At 43.9% G+C, this 24,956-nt stretch overlaps 1 protein-coding gene across 15 annotated transcripts in view; it reads left to right on the top strand.

Annotated features, from left to right (window-relative positions):
* The window catches only part of MAP2K5 (mitogen-activated protein kinase kinase 5), a 271,419-nt gene that overhangs the window by 236,950 nt on the left and 9,513 nt on the right, over nucleotides 1-24,956 (top strand). For 4 of the 15 annotated variants that reach the window (XM_042988550.1, XM_042988549.1, XM_042988548.1 and 1 more), the window contains one exon: nucleotides 508-633. The exons of 10 other annotated variants lie outside the window; for them this stretch is intronic. In XM_042988550.1, the coding sequence (XP_042844484.1) occupies nucleotides 508-633 (126 nt within the window). Of the gene's footprint in view, nucleotides 1-507; nucleotides 634-24,956 lie in introns of those variants that run through there. One more of the 15 variants, XM_015538641.2, reaches the window with a different exon arrangement.

Raw genomic sequence — 24,956 nt, 5'->3', positions numbered from 1 at the left:
GGAAACAGGCTCCGCAAAGCATGAGTGTGTAGACGGCCAGACTTTTTCAGAGCATTGTGAAACCTCTGGTGCCTTTTGGAACAGAAATCATTTTGACATTGGCCTCGGGGAGTCCCAAAGCCACAAAGGTGAAATTCACCTAGGCAACACGTTCACCCCCTGGGTGATCTGTTAAGAAATTCCCCCTCTTGTAGAAGATACCCTAGTCCAAGTCTGAAAACTTTGACTTCACATAGAAGCCACGCACCCACCCACCCACCAACCCATACCTTTCTTTGTGAGTGGACTTCTATTCAAGAATAGGGAAATCCTTCACCCTTTAGTCTTTTAAGACCTATTGCATAAATCAGGAGTCAGGATTATACCCAAAAAAGGAAAACCAGCCATGGAGGCAGCCAAGAAAGTTCAACATGCTGACCCCCACCCCCAACACACTCTTTCTGCTCCTGAGAAAATGATGCCCTTATTAAAGAACCCACTTTCAAATCACCCGGGTATAAATTGCAGGAAAGACCTATGTCAGCGCTATCCCAGTTCTGTGACGTAGGACCCGCCAACTTAGAAGATAAGTTTCCAAGCTGTAGAAACTGTGGAGACGGCAGACAGAATGTTCGCCAGGCTTCAGACAACCAGGTAGGGATGTTGCAGCTTATGTGGAGTGAGGGACAGCTGTTGCCCACCGGGATGGGTTGGCAAGAACGCAGCAAGAAGGGAGAAGACCATAACGCAAGGGTGATGGAGACGTTTTCCCCAAATGTCAGTGATCAGGTTGAAGAACACAAAATAAAAACCAGACCTCTAAGTTCAGAAACAGAGAGACAGCTTGAGGTGGGAGCATGTTGAGATGGAGAGGTTCAGGTCTGGTTTGCTCTTCAAATTGTGGGTTTAAGTATTTGTGACTAAAAGGGATCTGGTGAGAGGCATTATTGAATAGAGCCTTGCTCAGGTAAGCCACGAGAATTCCTTCTGCTGAGTTAGTCTTCCTTTGGGGTTCTTTGGTAGGTAAGGTCAGGCTGTGATTTAGCAGGAAAGCCTCCACACTTCCCTTCCCTTGTCAGCAGCTCCACATTCCCTCCCTGCTTTCGTGTCTTCATCTGCAAAACAGAGGGGATGGACAAGATCGCCAGTCCTTGACCTAGGGTCTGTGACTTCAGGAAGTCTGTTAGAGCCCCTGAAATTACATCCAACATCGTGTATGCATGTGGGGATTTGCATTCTTTCCTGAAAAGCAGAATTCATGGCTGTCATCAGTTTTTCAAACGGGACCGTGACCCTGAATGATTGTTAAGCTCCCTCGCTGCCTTTCATTCTGTTAGTTAGCGCTGTGCCGCCAGGACCAGAGAAGCAGCTCAGGAGGGAGGCATCCACTCGGAGGGTGCTGGCCTGGCATAGGGGAGAGAAGGGAAAAGCCCTCCCTGTGGGACTCAGCAGGGCTTCCCACCAGCTGTCAGGTGGCCCTTTAACCTCCCCAGCCTATCCTGAATGTGGGCCTTGACTCAGGGAGGGAGGGTAGGGGCCGTGGGCACCTCTGCAGTTACAATTTGGGTTCGGAGTGCTGTAGATCCTTCTATGCATTTAGAGTATTTCCAGAAGCTTTCCATGTCTAAGCTCTATTTAATGGAATCTATGCATAGTAAGTAATCAGGTCAGAAGAAGCAGCATCCCGGTTTGAGATCAATCGCTGGCTAATACTTTATCTAGGCCACTTTATTATCTCATGCTGATCCGATTCCCATTCTCCTCCTTCTTTGTAGCATGCACTTCGGCTGTGGTAAAAGTACGGATCACATACATATTAAAAACATATACCCATTCTATCTGTATGTAAATGTGTGAGGCACAGCTGGATATTGCAGAGGAGTTTGATTTACTAATAGTTATTATCTGTTCTAGCTGTTCAGTGGCAGAGAGAATTTCAGAGAAACAAGCTGGCGCAGAAATTGTCTTTATGCTATTACTATACTGCTCTAGTAATTGTTTAAAAACATGGGTTTTCTCCTTAGGTTCCAATAATGTCTGTTATTTTGTGCATTTCCTGGTACATTCCAGAGCAGGGCTTCCTCCTTTAGCATTTCCTCAGGTTTGGGTTTTTTTGGTTTTCAATTCAGAAACACAGAATACAGTTTGCAATTGAAATTTGACATTTTGCTTAGAAAGCAAGTAAATCGTGGGACTGGAAATATAAAAAGCAGGTGTGGGATCTTGAGGGAGGGATGTCAGTTACAATCAAAATAGTGCTTTTAGATTTTTTTTTTTCCCTGCTTCATCTAAATCCCAGCAGCTGCAAACTTGAAGGCATCTCATTTCTCAGAAAAGGCTTTATGTATAAGAGGTGGTATTGTTTGGGGGCTAATAAACACCAAACTGCTCCAGAAAAATCTGTTTAAACATTTAATTACTTGCAAAGAGATGTTAACTTGTTTAACTCCTCTAAATTAAATTGTCACTGGTAGCTTCTCTGCTTATCCAAACCTGATTGTAATTACATTTTCAGATAGTTTGGTTGCTTGGTCTCTCAGTTAATCAGTGGGTGTGATAAACTGGACATCTGCACAATCCCTTTCAGAAACTGGAGAAAGCACCATGTCAGATTTTCATCTGTCCAGCACTTCAATTCCAGTGTAACTTTTGGATTTACACCAGATGGCTTTGTTCACCATTGTTAGCCCCAAACCTTTTGGCCACCGCAATAGTCAGAATGCACTGGACAGTCAAGAAGATGATTTTGTTCAGGCTGTTGCAATATGGAGAATGTTTACTAATGAGGAACGTCTCAGAGAAAAGGGAGGGGGCCAAGGTTACGGACGCAGGTAAACAGGAAGTCATCAGCCAGTCTTATGGAAGTCAGGAGGAAGGATGGAAAGGGGTCTGTGAAAGCAGGGTGGTCCTTTGTAGCTAACAAAAGAGCGGGGGAGACTTCTCATCTGTATTTCTTTCTGGGAGCACAGGGCTCAGATAAAGTTCAACATTACCACCACATTCCACTGAGCTCCAAGATGAGCTTTGGTTTATTTTGATCTAGAGTTTACATGTCTCCTAAGTACAGATAGGAGGAAAGGCACATTTCATCAGCCTCCTTGCATATAGTGATCATGGACCACTCTGCTTGCAATCTAAATTTTGCAAGATGCTAATGATGATTTCACAAGCAATTCTAAACTTGGGTAACATTTACTACATCTAGTATCTTACTACATCTACCACATCACCTGTGTCTTAAAGTTCATAATTTTAAAACAGACCCTTAGGGCCATACTCGTTGTGTCTGGCCGCCCATTCTTGCAGACATCATTTTCGGTTATTCATCTGGAGGTGCAAATCAGCTCATTAGCTAAGGCCCCCAGAATTTGTAGGGAGAAACCCTGGCTGGGATTGTAACTTCAGCTAAGTATTTCCTTCAAGCGCAAATAGCATCACAGAAGCCTGGGGGGCTCCACACAAGGTCCAGTTGACCACCATGTAATGACTTTTTTTTTTTCAAGTTCTGAAGGCCATTAAAATCATCTGTTTGTGTCTGCTTATAAATAGGAATCCACTAGTAAGAAGTTGATTTTAGCTTTTTAATTGCACATAATTACAACGGCAGAATCACTGTCTGGATGCTTGAGATCGCACTAAATCAGACAGCTTTAATTTGAATTTTTGATGACACGTTAGCACTTCAGCAAGAACAGAGAGATTATAACCCCAGAAAACAAGCTTTGTTTTTCCACAGACGTGACTGCTTAATCTTTTCACGAGACTTTAGCAGATAAATGTGTGTGTGTGTGTGTGTGTGTGTGTGTGTATTTATATACATGCATGTAGCAAGAGAGATACAGATAGATAAAATCTGTCACTCCTTGATCATGGGGGATCTAACAATTTTAATTTCCCAGTTAAGGATAACTTTTTTCCTCCATCAGTCAGGTCAAATCTCTTAATATGGTGATGATTTGCCTGTTTAAGATTGCAGTTTTTTGAACTCCTGCCTGCAAGGCTTCTTTCTTGTTCTACTGGGCCAACTGTCATCTTCCTGGCATCACGTTCCATGGCACAATGAGGCTGTGGGGCCTTGACCGCAAAAAGAGTTTGGTTATCCTGGATGCCGGAAAGTCGATCGCCTGGGCTGCCCTTCAGCGCTCTGCCACATTCACAGCAAGCTAAGCCGGGTGTTGGGAGTATGTTGTCACTAGGTCCTCATGTGACACCACTCAGCCTGTTGGCAGCTTCTTTGATTAGGGTGGCGGCCTCGGTTTGGAATGCCCTCCTCTCCCCTGTCCCCGAAGGTCTCCATCCTCCTCCCCATCCCAGTGAGTGGAGCACTCCCTGCTCTGAAGCACTCCAGAATTTACTATCTCTCGCTTGGAACAGCACTTAATTACACAAATTACATAGTCACCTTACATTCACAAGTTGGTCCATGTACTACAGTGGTTCCTAAAGCTGGCAACTCTTCAGAATCATCCAAGTGGGTTAAAAATCAGAGGGAAAAAAACAATGCCTGGATCCCAGCCCAGATCAAAGAATCTCTGGCATTTGGGCCACGGAGCAGGTACTGTTTTATTTTTTAAAGCTCTCCAGGTGATTACAAGGAGCAGCCAGAGGTGAAACTCACTAGTTTGATGTCTTTTTTCTCCAACTAGATTGTAAGTGCCTTGAAGGAGGGTCATGCTCTCATAATTCAGTGCCTAGCACGGATCTATGCTACTGCCATTCGGGCGAGGTCTTTAATCTACTCGCAAGAAGAGAAATCACCATCACTTACTCTTTGCACGTGCCAGCCTCTCTCGTCCAGTGTAATAAAACACTGTACTAGACATCGAATAGATAGACACACAAGATAGGTCCGTTGATCTCCCAAGAGCTCACACAATAAAGCTGAGGAGACTGACCCGAGAACAAGCAATCTCTGGACATTGTAACATACAATATGAGTCAGGGTGACCACACTAGGATGCATGGTCTGATCAGAGGTCTTTGTTTGACTTGCTCAGAGGTCATCTGGGTAAAATAACGTGGTGTCAAAATAAAGGAGTTTTTAAGATGTCACAGTGTTTGCAGGGATGCTATTCGAAGCATTTGCCAACCAGTTCAGCATGGGTGTGACCAATCAGGACAGGCACCAGGGTCCGGCCAGCCCACCTTGAAGTATGGGAGGAATACCACCGTGTTAAGTAGTTGTTGTTGCTCAGCACCTGTGATCGTCGGCGTGCATTCCGACCGCTTGAGAATTCGCTCCCGACAGTTAATTCCAAATCAAGAGGTCGTCAGAGAGCCAAGACCCTAGAGGAGACCACCTGGCCAGCACCATCTTTGCTTGGTTAGATTGATGGCAGGGGGACTTCAAGGTCTTTATCTATCAGCATAGCAGATGCATGCCACCCCAGCCCCTAGCTCTCGGGAATAATGGACCAAGTTGAAAAAGACCGGAGACATTTAGCCATTTGGAGGGGGAAGGGGGGAATATAAAAGGATCTGAAGCCTAGCTCTGTGATTTGGGAATTGCTGTTGAAGGCAGCAAACTTGTTTTCCTGTGAGTACACTCCAATAAATAGATGCGATTCTTATCAATAATTAATGAGTCTAACCAGGAATTTCAAGGGCTGGAAAAATATTAGAATCCTCGTATTTACAGTTGAAACCAGCTGGATTTGTTTAATGGGTTGTTTGCTTTTTAATTTGTAGCAGTTTTGAGAGAGACCTTTGGGGATCCGGAGTCTTGTGGTTTCAGTGGGGCCTTTGTAGATACACGGTTATTTGGGGGGCCAAATCTGCCTGCAGATAATTTGAGGTTCGCTTGGCCATTTAGAGACTGCCTAAAGGCAGTGGAGACATTTGGGCCTTCTGTCCTCTATTTAATTTTCAAGATTAGAATTAAACATCAGGTCTTGGTCTACCGAGAGACATTTGCCGGAGCATGGACTAGTTTCTTTCCAGTATCCTGGCTTACCGTTTCTCTGTTCTCTTAATATAAATGGTCACTGATTCTGAAGTAGGAGGCTAGGTAGCATTCGTTTATTTGTGCAAAGGTTCCCTTGACACAAATAAAAATGGAATTTTCACATGTAACCCGATTAACTCTTAATTGTATGCCAGTAGCTTACGTGCGTGTCACCTCCCTCGGAAAGCTTCAGAATGGCCTGCGTCTGTTTTTAAACTTGGGGGGGGGGGAGGTGCGTTCAATTAATAGCAGGACTTTCTAATTGCGGGATTGGTGTGGCGTTGACAAAAATTTGTATAAATAGGGTACATTTTTCCACTTAAGAGGGCTGTGCTGAAACATTTTTAATTGGATTTTCATGGTGATTGACAGCATTTGATTATGACAGTAACTTTATTTGGCTGGACTGCTCTAGCCTCTTGTTGAGATTTTTCCATCAAAGCTCTTTTTTATCCTCTGAATCCCCAGCGGAGCAGCAGTCATCGTGGAAGAGCCTTTTACCACCTTTGTTGTCACCATCCCTGGTGATGATTGGGCCCAGCTGGTAGTAGAGAAGAAAATGTCCCTTTCACAAAGAGGCTGTGTCTCCCGCCTCTGCGGCTTCAATAATTTTAAGAGCCCCCAAAACCTGTTGAGGATTAGAAGTAGCTTTAGATGTGAAATGAGTGTTAAGTATTAGTAATCGGGAGATTAGGGCCCCAGGGACACCAGGAGACAAACAGCCGCAATTAAGGCAAATCTGCCGATGTAAACAAAATTTAGCAGAAACAGATGCCCTAACCATTTTGGGGGATTGATTTGAGGGCACCAAGGAATCGATTTTTGTCTTGTTTACACTTCCAAACCCCTGTGATATACTGAAAGGCGAAATATTTCATACAGCCTGATTTTAGTTAATTTTTTTTTCAGTGCCTCACAGTAGGCGCCTGTCTTCTCGCAGTGACCAGGCCTGAGTTTATTCAGCATTCACAGGGAGCAGCTAATTGTCTATGAAGGGCCCCCGTGTTTAAATGGGCTTGACAGGAATTTAAATTTTGTTTCAATCAACCCCTGTGCTCACAGCCTGCTCCAGTTTCTAATTTTTAAATTAAACATGATTTTTTTTTTTTAAGCCACAGCCTTGCCTCTGGAATACTCCGGCTCTAACTCTCGGAAGGCACGTCGGCAACCCTGGAATGCTGGTGTGTGCAGGGCCTGAGGCACCAGCTCCCGGGCTGGAAAGTTCTTTCCCCGAGGCAGGCATTTCCTCCGCCTGTCAGGGAGGGCAGCTGAGCCGGGGCTGGGCACACCGTCCTTCCCGCCTTCGGAAATAGCCCAGCTCTCCTGTGCAGGCAGCAATGCCGCGTCATCTGGAAAGTGGGTTAAGTACCAAAGAAAGGTGTAAGGGTAGATTTAGAGGGCTGGCTGAATTATAACCGGCCGCACGTCTGGTACAGATATTCTACTCTCGTGAGATAAGGAGGGGACACGCTTTGGGCATCACAGGTGTTCTCTCACCATTTTTATTCGTCGAGTGTCCGCTCTGCAGAGCAGCCTGGAAATGCCAGGAAAGCTGTATGTCAGCCCTGAATCCTGACTTCAGCCAGCTTACGGTCTAGCAAGGAACAGGAGGATAGAAACAACCAAGCACTGGACAGAATGGGAGACCCGCCAGAGGCCCTGCCTCACCTACCCCTGCCCACCTTCAGTGCCCCTTCACCCCTCCAGTGCTCCCCCACATGCACGCTGTGCCCGCGTGGTGCCCTGATGCCCTCATGGTGCCCGCGTGGTGCCCCGACTCCCTCACGGTGCCTGCACACATGAGGCATTCTCACATGGTTGTGTCTTTGCTTGTACTATTTCCTCACGTCCACATGGCGAGATCCTGCTGTTTCAGTAACTTTAAGAGCCCCCAGCACTTGTCAAGGATTAGAAGTAGACTTAGATAGAAAATGAGTGTTCACTCGCACAGCCTCTGAGAAGCTTCCCAGGCCTGCCTCAGGAGGGCATGACTTCCTGTTGTATGGCACCCTCCCTCCCGGCAAGTGCCTCTGCTGGCACACTTCTCACACTTTGTGGCGGCAACTTGTTCACATAACTCGTAACCATCCGTAAACAAGACCACGAGTCTCTGGAGGACACCATGTCTTACCTACCTGTGTATCCTTAGCCTCCTGCCCGGTCCCTAGCCCCAAGTAGAATGCGCGCTAAATAGTTATCGAACTGGAATGATATGAATTTAACAGGTAAAAACGTCTTCTGCAGAAGGCATGATTTCTTCCAGCCAGGGTTTTCCAGGATGGCTTTGTGAATGGGTGACAAGTAAGCCAGGCCTTGCAGAACATTTATTTATGTGAGTGTATTACCTCCTGCGTGGGACACAGCTTGGGTCATAAGGGAAAGTAGACAAAACCCATACTACAACTTATTTTCTCTGAACTTACTTGAAAGCAGTGGGAATGAGGATTGCGTGCGTCTCGGAGCTGCAGATAATGCGGAAAGGCTTCCACCCTTTAACATTTAAAAAAAAAAAAGATTTCTTGTAGAGAGCGAAATTCATCTAAACATAACATTTTTTGAACACCTGAGTTTACAGAGTTCTTTCATATAAATTACTCATTTGACCTTCACACAAACACTACAAGGGTCATTCATTCTTATTCCCATTTTACTGATGTGTTAAACTGGGGCTTTAGAAAGGTTAACTGGCTTGCCTGGAGCCATGCAGTCAGGATGGACATTGGACCATTCGGCCTTAAACAAAGCTATGTCTACTGGTTCTAGAGTGGGCAGGGATTATGGTTGTGAGAATTTCAGCTGAGTCCAACGATTTCTCGCAATCAAAAATAAAGCTAAACACAAATAGCCTGCAAAGAAACATGTAGGATTTCAGCAGTTTGCTTGTGAAGCCAAAACTGTTCCTCTGCTCACCTCACTCCGTATGGTCCCCTCCACCTTGGCCTCGTCCCGCAGCTGCAGGGCCATGGTTGAGGCGGGGAACTGGCGGCCACACACAGCAGCAGGCACCTGGCCAAAGATTGAACCTCAGCGCGAAGAGGCCAAACAGGAGGAGAGAAGATGATCACCAGGAGTTTGCACTCGGTCTGTTAGTTGGCTGAAGGGAAGCTGTAAGATTTTGTGAGTTATTATTGGTTTTTGGTTTTGTCAACCTGCAGGAGAAACTGAGGGCCTCAAACCTTTTCTCCTTTTCAGTTCTACCGTCATGGTTGTAGAAGTACGCAACTTCCAAGAGATACTGTTCCTTGAGTTTGCGGGAAATTTCTTTTAACTCAGCAAATTCACTGAGCACATTCTACGTGCAGAGTGAGTTGCCAGGTGCCATTGCTAGTGCTATTCACATATGGACCGTGGACTGGTAGCAGCATCGGAGCTGTTTCTTGACCACAAGATAAGGAGCTTGTGCCAGAACATAAATCAAGCATGACTCAAAACCTCTTGTTTAATTTAGCCGACATTTGTTTGCAGCAAAACTTCATCAGTGAAGGAAGCTGTGGGCTGATTGACATGGCATAGTTCTTATCTTGTCATAGACCAGTAGCAAGCAATTCCCAGACCAACCACTTGAATTGCAGAGCCTCAGGGAATACAGAGGAGCTTACAGTGCTGTGTGAAAGTGAGGCATTGATCTAACCCTTGCAGGGGTGCGGCAAAAGTAGCTGTTTAGTAATCTCTGTTTACAGGTGGTCAAAAATAACTAAATGAAATGGAAAAAAAAAAAAGAACTAAATGAAAGACAACGTACAGAATGGGGAAAATATTGGTAAACCATCTATCTGATAAGGGGTTAATATCCAACATATATAAAGAACTCCTTCAATTCAGTAGCAAAAACAAAACAAATAGTCCAATTAAAATGGACAAAGGACCTGAATAGACATTTTTTTTTCCAGAGGACATATACTAATGGCCAACAGGTATGTGAAAAGATGCTCAGCATCACTCATCATCAGGGAAATGCAAATCAAAACCACAGTGAGATACCACCTCATGCCTGTCAGAATGGCTTTCACCAAAAGGACAAGAGATAACAAGTATTGGCAAGGATGTGGAGAAAAGGGAGCCCTCTTGCTGTTGGTGGGAATGCAAACGGGTGTAGCCACTATGGAAAACAGTCTGCAGAGTCTTCATGCTACTGTATGGTATATTTGAAAGTTGCTAAGGGGGGTAAATTCTAAGAGTTCTCATCACAAGGGAAAAACCATTTTCTTCTTTTCATTTATATAAGATGATGGATGTGAACTTACTGTGGTAATCATTTCACAATATATATGTCAAATCAGTATGCAGTACACCTGAAACTTATAACTGCTGTGTGTCTGTTATATCTCAATAAAACTGGTTGGGGAGTGGGTAGGACTAAATGAAATAGAAGCCAAACTGGTGAGTGCCTTGAGAGACACGTGAACAAAGTAGTTAGGTCACACAGAATAGGGAGCCAGAGATCAGGGTCCATCAGGAAGGCAGAAGGGAGAGTGAGGCTGGGAAGATGGCCCATGAGTGTCTGTCCAACACAGGCATTCAGGGAAGCAGCAGGAGCACAGGCATGGAGCCATGACCTTGCTTGGTTTTGGTTTTTTTTAATATTTATTTTCGAGAGACAGAGCACATCCAGGGGAGGGGCAGAGGGAGACACATACACACAGAATCTGAAGCAGGTTCCAGGCTCTGAGCTGTCAGCACAGAGCCTGACACAGGGCTCGAACTCATGAACCATGAGATCATGACCTGAACCAAAGTTGGACGCTTAACCTGCTGGGCCACTCAGGCGCCCCTGACCTTGCTTGTTTCTATAAGCATTATGGTAGAATTGGAAAGCTGGAAAGATTTGTGGCCAGACAACTGGCAGGACGTACTCTGTCCTCTGTATGTGAAGCCTGAAGAGGCCAAAGATGGGCTCTAGATCTTGAAATGAGTCTGTCATGAACATGAGACAAGAAACAGCATGGTAAACTGGAAAGAGCATTGATCAGATCAGGGGGCACCTGGATGGCTCAGTCAGTTAAGCGTCCGACTTCGCTCAGGTCATGATCTCACAGCTCGTGAGTTCAAGCCCCACGTTGGGCTTTGTGCTGACAGCTCAAGGGCTGAAGCCTACTTCAGATTCTTGGCTACCTGGGTGGCTCAGTCCATTAAGCATTGGACTTCAGCTCAGGCCATGATCTCATTGTTCATGGGTTCAAGCCCCATGTCGGGCTCTGTGCTAACAGCTCAGAGCCTGGAGCCTGCTTCAGATTCTGTGTCTTCTCCCTCCCTCTCTCTCTCTGCCCCTGCCCCACTCGTGCTTTGTGTCTCAAAAATAAATAAACGTTTAAAAAAAAAAGATCAGAAGGGTATCAGAAGATACGACTTCAAGTTCAGATTCTGCCTCTACGTAACTAGGGAGTCAACAGTAATGTAGCTTATCTGAGCCTCAGCTTCTTCATCTGTAAAACGAGGGTGGTGATACCAATCTCAAAGTGTTGTTTTCATTTAAATAAGAATTTGTGAAAGTGTGCGTGTAAACTGTAAAGTGCTAGACACCTGTGGAACACTAAATCATTCAGCCTCTTTGGTTCATGATTTTCTCGTGTGTCTGATGTCCCTAGGCCTAAGCTACTAAGCTTCTTGGAAGTCAAATGTTTTCAGTGGAGCTGAATGTGATTTAGAACAAAGTAAACGTATTTTGGATGTTCGCAGCAAGTGTCCCGTGAATTGGACATTTTTTTTGCAGGGGTGGATGGACCCCTGTGCATTTTCCTTCCCAGCCCTTGGAAAGCTTAACTTTTTGTCCTCTATCATTGGTAAAATGTAATGAGCATCTTGTTGGAGGGAATTACTGTGAAACAATCAAGTATGTGTTGTCTGTGTCTCTGAGGTGCTGTGATGGATTCAAAAAGAATATACGAGGGGCGCCTGGGTGGTTCAGTCAGTTAAGAATCCGACTTTGGCTCAGGTCATGATCTCATGGTCAATGGGCTCAAGCCCTGCGTCGGGCTCTGTGCTGACAGCTCAGAGCCTAGGGCCTGCTTCAAATTCTATGTCTCCCTCTCAGTGCCCCTCCCTGGCTCATGCTCGCTCTCGTGCCCTCTCTCTCAAAATAAATAAACATTAAAAAAAAAAAAAATATATATATATATATATATATGAAGCATTTGTGTCCTCGAGCAGCAGACTAGACATGCCCACAGGAGACATTCAAAGAAGGCAGGATGGGCTGTGTGCCGCTGACTCACATGGTATGAGAGCTCAGGGAGGATGGCTGAGGGGCTCCGTGGTCAGGGAGGCAGCTCGACTCCAGCTGGACCTGTAGGATTGTTGGAATTTGTCTCAGTATGAGAATTAGAAAGTGGTGGTTCAGCCAAGAGCCAGCTCCTCCCAATCCTCCACCCCTCCTTCGCTGGCTGCCAGACTTCATACATGGCCCTCTCTGAGCCTCGCATTCCTTACCTGCAGAAGTGGAGTCCCACAAAGCAGGAGATTTAAGTGAGGGAAAAGTAAGTTATACACGGGACACCTGGGTGGCTCGGTTGAGCGTCCGACTTCGGCTCAGGTCATGGTCTTGCAGTTTGTGAGTTCAAGCCCCACATCGGCCTCACTGCTTTTGGCGCAGAGCCCTCTTCGGATCCTCTGTCCCCCTCCCCTGCTTGCACTTGTTCTCTCTCTCTCTCTCTCTCTCTCTCTCTCTCTCTCTCTCTCTCTCAAAAATAAATAAACATTCAAAAAGTAATAAAACCATCTTTCTAAAAACCAAAAAAGTAAGTTACATGCTTAGCACGGTGTCTGGCATAAAATTAGTGCTCAATGAATGGTAGCCATTATTTTCATCACTGCTGCTAATAACAAGAGAGAAAGTGTTTCAGGAAGAAGGAATAGCACAAGCTGAGACCAGAGGAAGCACGGGACAGTGAGGAACCCTTTGCTTTCTGGCCAAGGCAAAGAAGACCTCTGGGACAGGAGGGAGTGGAGTTAGCTGGGTAGGGTGGGAGGGTCTGATCTAGAAGGGCTTTGCACACCGAGTAGCTGCAGGAAGCTTTTGTTGGTTCCCGAGCAGGGCAGAGGCTAGCTGAGGCTGTATACACCTGAGCAGGCAGATGGGCCACCCAGTGCTGATCTCTGCCGCTCCACATGGACCAGACTCGGCTGGACCTGACTTGTGAATAGGGATTCCTAACTCTCTGGTTCTCTCTCAGATTCCAAGAAGGTCTCCAGCCAGAAGAACAGAAAACTGACTTCAGAGCCTGTAGCTTCTTGGCAGTGTGTCATTTGTCTCTCTTTCTGCATCTTCGTTTCAGTGTCCTTTCTGTCACCATCAGGGAAAATCATTAGTATGCTAATCTGGCTAGCCGTCATTTTAACACTGACCTTTGCTAACCTGCCTTTGCAATTTCGGGAACTATGTTTGACTTCTCTAAAAGTAACCTTAAATCGTAGTCTTGTAAGAATTCCAGAGCTGTATCCTTCACTCCTTCTTCTAATGAGGTTATGACCAAATGCTCATTATAATTGCTTTAGACTCCTTTTAATTTTCAAGCTTATTAATCATAAGAAGAGTTATTTAAAATTGCATAAATTAATCTTAGATTAAAAGCCCATCAAAGCCTCGAAACAATTAAGAATAAGTAGGATTTCCCTGGGGCAGCAAGTTTTATTTTAATATTGTAGTCAGGTGGATATCAGAACCTTGAAGTATGGTAGTGATTAATGTATGCAAAATTTAAATGAGATTTTTTAAATGGCAAATCTAAATCACATATTGACCTAACTGTAGGCTTTAACTGCATTGTCTGTCATATATTTAAACTGTTTACTAATCAACATTTTAATTACAGTGTGAGCTGGCAGACCCTAGGACAAATAAAATCTCGCATTTTAAAATCTTGCCACAAAGTCTGTTATCCGAAAATCACAAGACTGTTACTGGGAAGAATGGAGGAGTGAGAAACGAGAGAGCAAACTTTCTGGGGCAATGAGGAGACTTGCCACAGACAGTCCTAGGGCGTGGGGCTGCCCGGATACTTTCCAGGCCCCAACTCTCACCTCGCGGCTCTGCTGGTCTGAGGAGGCTGCCTCTCCACGGATCTGCAGCTGGGTTTCCTTTGAAGTTGATTCATGTTTAATTAGGGAAATACTTCCCTTCGTGTGTTTGAGCCCCAGTTGCCAAGCATTATTTACTTGAACCCTGTGTAGCCCTAGGGTCCCTATGCACACCCCCTTTTATGGTATGGAGAGAAGATACTTCCTGACATTTGATTGGGCCTTGGCCAGAGTCAGTAGCCTCTTTGCCTTGCCTTCTCTCCCCTACCACCCCGCCTGCCCCCTCCAACATCCTCGATCCCTGCTGGGTTAGGCAAACTGTCCCCACTCAGGAAGGTGGCTGTGGGCTGCATCAGTCTCTACTTTACAAATATTCTCTGTCTCTACTAAAAGTAAACAGGAAGAGGGCCACCTTGAACAAATCATCACACACCCTCAAAACGCCAGTCCCCGCTTCTCAGAAAGGGGGTAATAGTGACTAACTTACCGTTTCGGTTTTTGTGAAAATCCAGACAAAATGAAGCATTTAGAGCGGATAGCATAGTAAAGAGGCTCCCCAAATGTTTGCTCGTACCCTCATCATTTATTTTCTAAAACTAGTTAATGCTTAAAAGTTTAAATTACGCTTAAAATTTCCAGTAGCACAGGAGAATATATAGTAAGAAGTCTGTCCTCTTCCAGCCCCTAGCAGGGTCCCCAGCCTCGCTCTCCAGGGTTAAACAGTGTTAATAGTAGTTTCTCTTGTTACTGTTCCACACCTTGCATTTTCACTTAATCTATCTATCTTTAGAATCTTTCCATATCATATAAAAGTCTACCTCGTTCTTTTTTTTTTAATGTTTATTTACTTTTGGGAGACAGAGCGCAAGCGGGGGAGGGGAAGAGAAAGGGAGACACAGAATCCGAAGCAGGCTCCAGACTCTGAGCTGTCAGCACAGAGCCCTATGCGGGGCTTGAACTCACAAACCGCAAGATCATGACCTGAGCTGAAGTCGGAAGCTCAACTGATTGAGCCAACCAGAGGCCCCTTACCTCGTTCTTTTTAATGGCTGCGTGGTATTCCATAATATGGATGTACCATATTTCTTTAACCAGGACCCTGTCATAGAACATTTTGACCATTTCCGGATCTTTGCTGTTAGGATGGTGACCGTCTCCATACACATCTTTGTATAGGGGGTATGGGAATGCCAGTTCCCCTCACCTGTGCTGATGCTGAAATTATCAGACTTTAATCATTGCCAATCTGATCAGTGGTAAACAGTTGTTTTACTTTGCATTCTTTTATTTATGAAATTGAACACTTTTTTCCCTTGCATTTATTGGCCATTTGTGATATTTTTCACATACTTCACCCCATTTTCCTGTTGGATAGGTTGTCTCTTCATCATGTTTTTGAGCCTTGATTGCCCCATCTAAAAAGCAAGGAAGATAGACATACTGTCTCTGGGCCCCTTTCTGCCTCCCTAGTGTGGGATCCAGGATCCAGGCTGTCCTTTGGGCAGCTTTTATGCTAACAAAGGCGCCCATCTGATCATGACCTTGCCGAGCCAGCACTGAGGGGTGAACTTCAAGAGGGTCGTTTCCTTCTTTTGTTTAGTTGTGTGTCTTCCTCTCTTAAAAAAGCAGACTTGGAAATTACAAGGCAGAGCTAGGATTGAACTTCCTTTAAAGCTGCCTGTAGACATCAGGAATATTTATTTTCTCTATTTGTTTTAAGCCTGGGAAGACTGTGTGGTTTTCTCAACACTGTCCTGATGGAGCCCTGACCAGCAAGCGTGCAATGCCCCTAGCCCTAATGTGCCATTAATGATAGGTTAATGTACAGTATAATGTTTTTGGGACTACGGGTTCATTACACTTCTGAGTGTGAGGTCTTTCCACAGAGCGCCCAAGGTCCCATTGCATTATATCATGCAATAAAAATACCCTTTTCATATCACACACTAATAAACTGTATTTGAAATGCTGTCTGAGGGCACTGCCGTCTTGTCTATAGGCTGTGCACGAGTGCAACAGTTGGGATGCCTTTTTTCTATTTTGTATTTTAGTTACACGGAATTCTGAACCCAGGGAAGTCTGCTCGTTCTTGGTTTAAACGAGGAAGTGAGTCAGGACTTTAGGCCTGAGGCTCAGGGGAGGGGCTGCTCAGTGAGTGGTGAGGGTCCTTAATACATTCTTCCTTACTGGAGAATTAGCAAGGTCCACAATTCTCTCTTGCCCGTCCATCCACAAGGTGTGCAGCTGTCAGGAGAGCTGGTCTAGCGTCTTCCACACTTAGCACTGAGCATACGTTAGGTGTTATAAAACTTTCCTTAGGAAAGAAGTGTGATAAGTACTGACAAGTTGAGGTCATAGATCACTGTGACCACACACCCTTTTCCATGATGGCCTCTGTGCTAGGAAGGTCACACACAGCCTTCCTCTGAGGTCGCTGCTCTCCTCCTTATTTTATAGAAGACAAGGTTCACACAACTGGGGAGAGTGGGGGGAGCTGCACTGTGGAGCATGAGACTTGCAGTCTCCTAAGAGCCACAGGTAAATGACCTGTGGGCACAGACACCAGCACTGTCACCACCTGAGACCTCAGAGTTTGCATTTGGGCCGGAGGAGCACCGTCTTTTCAAACACACATAATCCCAGAGCTCTAGGCATCCATACCTTCCTGTGAGTTGGTTTAATCAGGTGGTTTTCTTCTCAGCAGTTAGCTGGCAGCAGAGGCAATTTTGAACTTGGGAGCCTGGAAAAGGAGACTCTTCCACATCGGAAAGGGAAAGGACATCAGAATTTAGGGATGAGGCCAAGACTGGGATCAGAGGGCTCGAAATCACCTATTGCATACTTTTATCCAGGGCAGACCATGGGGTGTGCGCTTTTGTTGCGGGCTGCGGGTTTTACCAGCGGTCAGGTATGGGGTGACGTGGGAGGTCTGAACACCTGGGTTCCAGCCATCCCTGAGACTTCAGCCGCCAGAAGTCCTTACCGCCTCAGAGCTCCGTTGTCCTTGCTTATAAACAGGCTGACATCTACTTCTCCAGCGAGAGATGGTATGAAATAACATGCAGGAAAGCACCTAATTAGGGCCTGGTACAGGGTAAGCGCTCACAATGGTCCCGATTACATTGCTTCTATTCCCATGTTCTAACAAAAGGGACAGGCTTTGGAGCTGACGTCCGGTTTACATCTCCACTAAGTCAGTCAAATCACTTAACTCTGAAACTTTTGAATCCACAAATCGGAGGTAAAAACAGTAATGCCATCCAGCTCCCTCCTGGGGGTGGTTGTGACACTGGAATTCAGATAATGAGCTTGAAAGCACTTTGTGGAATGAAAAAACCCTACTCAAATGCTGGTATCTGTAAATATATGTATTTCTCTGTCTAAGTCAACATATTCAGACTGGGTTATCTTTGAATAAATATCCTTATAGCAGAACTAGTAAGGGCAGCTATTAAAAGGCCTCACTGCTCTCTCCCCTTCAGCACGAGGGAGCATGTCACCACAGAAATGTAGACTTACAAGAGCACAAAGCACAAGAAAGGGCAATTATTCTGTCCCACGTCTTCATGACAATGGAGCAGCGGGACGGGCAATGGCTGTGCTCCCCTGAGTTAGTGAGAGGAGAAACCAGCATGGGCTCAAGGTAGACAATACTGCTTAGGAACAGTGGTTGGAAGATCAAGGGACCATGTTGAATGGGTTGAGTTGGTCCAGAAAGTCAAGAAGGTGATGGAGAGAAAAAAATCTGACGTTGCTGAGACCATTCTGCAAAAGGCTGAACCTTTTGGCTGTAGGCAAAGTCCCCTTAATTGTTAGGAGAAGAGTATTTAAGTTTCAAAGATAATTAGTTTTTCTTTTTAAGGGCTGTAGAGTTGGACTGAACCTTTTGTTTTCAGATGTGGGGACTTGGGAACACTTACATCAACCTCTCAGGGGTTAAATCTGTCTTTAGGGCTACCAAGACTTGAAAAATGTTACTGTGTATCATGAAAACCAGAAGTGACAAGTTCATTTAAAAAGCCTGGTTTGTCATTGTTTATCTAATTTTCAGAGTTGACACAGAAAATTAAACCAGCTGACACTCACTCTCTGACCGTCTCCCTGGCTCATTTCCCTGGTCCTTTCCTACCTGACCTTTCCAAGTACAAAATGCTCCACACCCCCCAAATATAAAACTTCCCACTGAGTTTCCAAGTTGTCCTGCAGTCATTCCAAGATTCTGTCATAGGATGTCATCCCTAATGTTATTAAAAAAACAGGATGAGGTTATAAATCTGCTCTCGTGAAGTATTTCCTTTTTCCCCTCCGCTATGACCATAAATCTTAGAAGTAATCAAACTCTCTGCAAAGGAAGCTGAGATAAACTTGGGCCCTGAGTGGCCCCATATGCCTTTACTGAATTCAGATGACCTGACAGCTTACCTGCCCCATGACATCACAGGTTGCTGCAGAAAGGTGCTGGGCAGAGGGAGTGCTTTCCCCGTGTTCAGTACTGACGTTCTAAAGCTCAGAGGTCAGCACCACATCAATTGGTGAATGAGCTGCTCAGTATAAGGAAACTATCCAGACAACCAAAGCTTTTTCTTTATAAAATCAAAGCTTTAAAAAAAGATTATGCATAAGAGGTCTTCCTAAATGTATTCTGCACTTCCTTATCCTCTTAAGCAGATTATGCACATCAGGATTTCTCTTTTTAAAAGAATTTCTGTAGGTCGTTGTTGTGACCATCGTCTATTCACTGTGTGCTGCTGTGTCGGTGTCTCCTAACACATGTAGGGCCATTTGTCTGCGCCCTGAGTGACCTCAAGCTGGTTTTCTGTTTTTGTTGTGTAGTGTTGCTAATTAATGTCACTTCTTACTCCTGTTCTTGTTCTTCCCTCCAGCAGCCCTCCCCTCTTTCTCTGCCATTTGGCTATTTCTTTTGTGCTTCAGATTGGGAAACCAGATACTAAGCTTGTTAGCATTAAGTCCAAAGTATAAAAAAATTGGCTTGACTAAAGGTTTGAGCGACCAGCTAAATGTGATCAAGTTGTAGTTGAACTTCCCAATTCTTTGTTTTAGATAAGGGTGTCCAATAACCATGACCTGTCGATATGTAAAGTGCTTTTAGGTTTGAAAACAGGCTGTTTCAGTAAGTAGGAAGTCTACCGCTTGATAATGTTGCATATAAATGTCCATGATTGAAACAATATGACCACCTCACTCTTGAATCAATAATTAGGGTAGACTTCAAACTGTTGAAGTTTTGTTATTTTCTGAAGGGACCAAATAAGCCATGGTGTTGCCCAAGGAAGGGCTGTGTTCTTAAAACCATATTTAATGTCAGGTGCCTAGAAGCCTTTCAGTACATCTGTATGGAATTTGATTGAATTAAAGTCTCCTCGTAAACTGGAACTGGAGCGTAAGTGCCAGGAGAAGCAAGCTGGTAACTAAATAACTTTGTCCTTCTTAACAGTGAAAATAGACCTGGTTTCATAAGGCTCTGCAGTGAAGGCCGCCAGCTTATTTGTAAACAGATGAAGTGCGCTCCCTTAGTCATTCATTGTGAGCATGACCAACGACACTGCCTCAGAAAACACAGGCCACACCGTTCACCGCCACAGAAAACGCATTTCAGGCTTCCGTACATTTAATTTTCTTCAACATTACCTTGCAAACCACAGTAAATCAATAACAGAATAGTTAAGTACCACAGGTTCTTTGTGTTTTGTTTTAGAAAATATTGCTCAAGGCTAAAAGTGGGTTCTATTGATGATTTTTATTTGCTGCTGGGACACAGAATGATCAGAATTTTCAAATGGCTTGCTTCTTTTTTTTTGTGGCTTTCCTTTAAAAACGAAAAAGAGGCGGGAAAAAAAAAAGGTGCAGTTTCAAATGGAAACCATCGGTTGCTGATAGCAGAAACTATAGAGTAACTGGTCATTTTCAATCCTGTATTTTATAGGCTAGGCCTGATAGCTTTGGCCTTTGTCGCGCTCTGATTTCAAATTTTCCAAAAGGGTTGCCCCAGCCACTCCCCTGGGCTCCCCCACACTCACCCCAGTAGTAACCCATTCCGTTGAATTGAGCGAGGCTCAGTTAACTCGAGGGCATCGCAGCTGAAAACACTAAAAATGATGGTGCTTCAGTTAAAGTTATGTACCCAGATTTTTGACAACCAGTGTCTTTAGCACTTTTTTTGCCGCTATGTTTTTTGTTGATTTGGTAGCATCAGAAATTTTCCACTTTAGGCCCAGGCTTCATGTAAATGGTTGTTTATCCTTATTAAGAAGTTAGAAAAGCTGTAAGTAAGATGGATTTCAGGAAATAGCAGCCCTGACTTCATTGGATGCTACTTGAAATAAGATGAGACAATGGATAGGAAGTTCTTTTTTTTTTTTTTAAGTTTATTTATTTTGATGGGGGAGGGACAGAGAGAGAGAGACAGAGAGAGAGAGAGAGAGAGAGAGAGAGAGAGAGAGAGAGAGAGACTCCTAATCAGGCTCCACACTGTCAGCATGGAGCCCAACTCGGGGATCAGTCTCACAAACCGTGAAATCATGACCTGAGCCGAAACTAAGAGTTGGACGCTTAACTGACTGAGCCGCCCAGACACCCCAGGAATTTCTTTTGAAAGTTAAAAGTGTGATACCAGGTCTCAGAACCCATGACCCACCGGCGAGGGTGATGCTTTGCCAGGGTTCTTTGGCACCTCTCAGTCACCACCATTATCACTCTTCCCACCTCCTCCCCCCCCATATATCCACCCATATCCCCGCCCCCTCTGTCTGCTACTGGGTCATCTTCACTCTGCATTTTCAAATATGTTGGCCTCATATCCTTCATATATAATGTCCTTTTTTTTTTTTTTTCTGGATTTGTGGTTATGTATCCTCTTTTCATTCCTGATGATGCTTGTTTGTGCCTTTATCAATTTCATCAGAGGTTAGTCTGCTGTACTAATTTCTTAATATGTTATTTTTTAAAGTTTATTTATTTAATTTTGAGGGTGGGAGAGAGGGAGGGAGAGATGGAATCCTAAGCAGGTTCCGCACGGTCAGCACAGAGCCCAACGTGGGGCTTGAACTCACAAACCATGAGATCATGACCTGAGCTGAAATCAAGAGTCGGATGCTTAACTGAGCCACCCAGGCCCCCTGTTTTACTAGTTTTTTAAAGGACCAGTACTTTACTGAATTAATCATCTCTTTGATAGCTTTCTATTTAATCCCTTTGTGTTCTTATTATTTGCTGTCTTATGTTTTCTTTGGATTTACTTTTTCTGTTTATAATTTTATATTCTTTTGACACTTAGTTCATGAATTTCCAATCTTTTCCCCCCAATCCACCCATATAATGCTGTCAATTGCCTTCTAATAATTATTTTAGCTGTATCCCACAAAAATTTATGTGTAGTGTTTCTACTGTCACTCAGTTCTAAGTACTTTCTAATTTCAATTAGGAAAATTTTGACCCATGAATTATTTAGAAGTATTTTTTTTATTTGCAAATACTCAGGTGTTTTGCTCTCTTTTGATTGTTACCTACTTCTCATGCACCACCGGTCAGCGTACATAGTTGGTGTAATATCAGATCTGTATTTGTTGAGACTCCCTTATTACATGGTTGATTTTTCTCCCTATGTTCCCTCTTTGCTTGAAAGCAATGTGTAGCCTCTCATTCTTGAATGCAATGTCCTCTTTACATCCTGTAGATCAAATGTGTGAATTGTGTGACTCAAATACCTTGTGGCCTAATTTTCTACCTGTTTTCTCTCTCAGTTACTAGGAGAGCTTTGTTAAAATCTTCCTCTGTTCTTGGGCTTTGTCAGTTTCTCCCTGCAGTTCTATCAGTGTTTGCTTTAAGGCAGTGACGGTAGGGTACCTATGCCAAAATACCATATCATCATTTCAGAGTGTTTCTTTTACCTTTATGTGAAAGGTCTCAAATATATTTGGCTTTAAGTTTTCTTTTTGTCTGCTATTTATAAACCTATGCTTTCTTCTTTTGGTTTGTGTTTGTCTGCTGTGTGTTTTTCTCTGCCTTTGTTCTCATTTCTGTGCTCTGGTGTTGTAAATGAATCTCTGCGTTTTGTTGTTGGTGTGTTTAATATCATCCTACTTTCTTAATTAATCGTTTGTATGTATTGCTTATTGATATGCTTGAATTTTTTTCTAATATCCTATTTTGTACTTTCTACAGTCCTTTTTTTGACTTATTTTTCCCCACTCTGTTGGGGGTTTTGTTTCTTTTCCTCTTACTCTTTCCATTTGTTTAGAAATTACATTCCATTTCTAGCCTCTCATTAATTATCCCTAAATTTTTTATCTAATTTAGCAAAGCCTAAGGTTAGTTACTAAATATACACTCGCAAACAAGGGTATTCAGCTTTAGGCTCAATGCCTTACCTTTATAGTAGGTAGAATTAGTTTCAGTTGCATATGATTAAAAAAACAAAAAAAAACAGCAGCTTAAAGAAGACCACAGGATATTCTCCCTCATGTAAAAGAAGGCAGGAAGTAGGGTGCCCAGACTGGTGTGCCAGCTCTTTCCATTTTACTAGCCAAGGGGAATTTGAGCTCCAGCCAACAGGAATGAGAAGGGGTGGTAGAAAAGCTTGCCCCTTCTTTTCAGGACAGTCCTAGGAATTGGCACACAGCATACGTGCTCACGGGGCATTGGCCAAAAGTAGCTGCGAAGGAGGCAGGGCGTGCAGTTGCTTTGCTGGGTATCAGTGTTCCTCATTAAAATCAGGGTTTGTATCGTGAAGGAGGAAGAGAGAAGGGCTATTGAGAGACAGCCAGCACTCTCTGCCATAGCCCTTCTCCCCCCAGATACAAGGACCTTACAGGTGTCTCATCAGTTCCTTCTTACATGTCATCACAGTCCAGGATTTCATTGTCATCTTGTTTTCAGATCCTTAAGACCAGCCGTCACTATCATTGTCATTTTATATATAATCAGTGCTTATTTAGATTTATCCCTGTGTTCACCAGTTCTTTGTTCCTTGTTCCTATTGCATTGTGCTCCCTCCATTAGGAGCTCTGTCCAAGAGTGTCTGTGAGTGGTAAAACTATTGAGTTTTTGTTTAGGATTGCCTTCACTTTGCCCTAATTTTTGATTGTTAGTTTAATCGGATTTGACCATTTTTCCCATGACCTTAAAGATACTCTGTTGTCCCCTGGCTTCTAGTCTTGCTGGCAGAATCTGCTGACTGCCTAATTGCCACCTTTTGTAGGCAATACGTCTCTATCCCTGGTTGCTTTTAACATCTCTGTTCTTGGTATTCTGCAGTTTCCCTACAATTTGTCTAGGTGTAGATTTCCTTATATTTATCCTACTTGGAGATCATTGTGATTTTTTTTTTTTAATCTGAGAATCCCTGTCTTTCATTGGTTCCCAAAATTTTTCAGCTGTCTCTGGATATTACTCCAGCCCCACATGTCCAGTCTTATCTTGTCTTGGTCTGTTTTCTGGGCCTTTCTCTTTCACGTTAAAAAGTAGCCTATATATGTGTGTGTGTGTGTGTGTGTGTGTGTGTGTGTGTAGCCTATAAATATATATATATATATAAATAGCCTATATATATATATATATATATATATATATATAGGCATACACACACACACACACACACACACACACACACACACACACACACTGTGCTGTCTGTAGTTTTCTCAGACCATCCTTCTAGCTTATTAAGTCTCTCTTCAGCTGTATCCAGTCTGCTGTCTGGCTCATCTATACACAGTTTCTTTTTTTTTTTTTCCAGTGACTATATGTTTTATTTCTATAAGTTACATTTAATTCTTTTTCAAATCTCTGTTCTCTTTCTCATAATATCTTGTTCTTTTCTTAGTACTTCAATTTCTTTTTGTATGTCTTTAGTCTTTCCAAATGTATGCTTTTCATTACATTTCCCAATTATTTTTCTATTACCTCCGTTCTGAGAACTCTCATCTTCCCGTGTGTGTTTTGTCTTCTCATTTTGGTCCACAGCGAATTAGTGCCTCACATGCTTTGGAATTTTTCCTGTAAGCTCATACTGAGTGGAGTTTGTTACTGTGGATATTCTTGAATTTCAGAATGATTGCCCAAGAATGGTTTTTTCATATGCTTCTGACAGACATTCCAGAGTATCACTAGATCAAGATCAACATTCCGTTAGTTTATCAACCTGGGGTTCTCAGACTACAGAGGTAGTATATTGGGCCCCAACTACACAAGGCTCCGCCCCATTTTTATATTTCTTGGGTGACTCTACTCAGAGCCACCTTATGGTCCCCTATGCTGATGTGTAGACTTTTTATAACTCACCCCTTCTGTAGTCTCAGCTTTGTTCAGGGTCTCTGGACCAGCCCTCTGGGGGACCTTGTCTCCTGTTTCTGCTTCGTTTTTCACACTTGCCAGGACAACATTCCCGGAACCAGTAGCCCCCGTAAAGCGAGACTTCCACTCACTTAAAATTCTGGTTTTCAGTTCCCTCTTCATTGTTAGCATTTGTGGATTCCCTTTCTTTCTTATGAGTTAAGCTATGCCTTTTAAAACTGTTCCATTTTATCTGCCAGGGTGAGGGCCACATAAAAGGAAGTCTTTAAGGCTGTCTTTGTCTCTCATCGTCTCTTCATTGACTGTTAGAATCACTCCAAACATACGGAGTTCCCCCTGTGTACCAGAAATTGTGCTGGTTCTCATTGCCTACCTCCTGCCTTTTGTACACTCACAAGCTCACATCACACATACACACATGAGCACATGCACACACCCATCAAAGGTCCCCAAACAAACATCGAATCTCAAGAGGTAAGAAAAAAAAGGGGTGGGAGAAAATTCAACCTTCTGAGCATCGAGGCTTTCAGCCTCCACCACCACACAGCTGTCATCCCAAAAGACAAACCTTAAACATCAAGAAATCGGTAAATGGTCCCATATTCACTGCTTGGACCTGTTACGCATTCAGCCTCTCAGGCAAGAGTCCTCAGCATTATTGGAGCAAGACCCCCATTCTCCCTCTGGTACCCTCTGATCCCGACTCCTC

The sequence above is a fragment of the Panthera tigris genome, chromosome B3, assembly GCF_018350195.1.
Source record: "Panthera tigris isolate Pti1 chromosome B3, P.tigris_Pti1_mat1.1, whole genome shotgun sequence".
NCBI classification, from domain to species: domain Eukaryota; kingdom Metazoa; phylum Chordata; class Mammalia; order Carnivora; family Felidae; genus Panthera; species Panthera tigris.
Note: the sequence above shows the minus strand (reverse complement) of the source record. Positions and strands in the feature narration are given on the sequence as shown.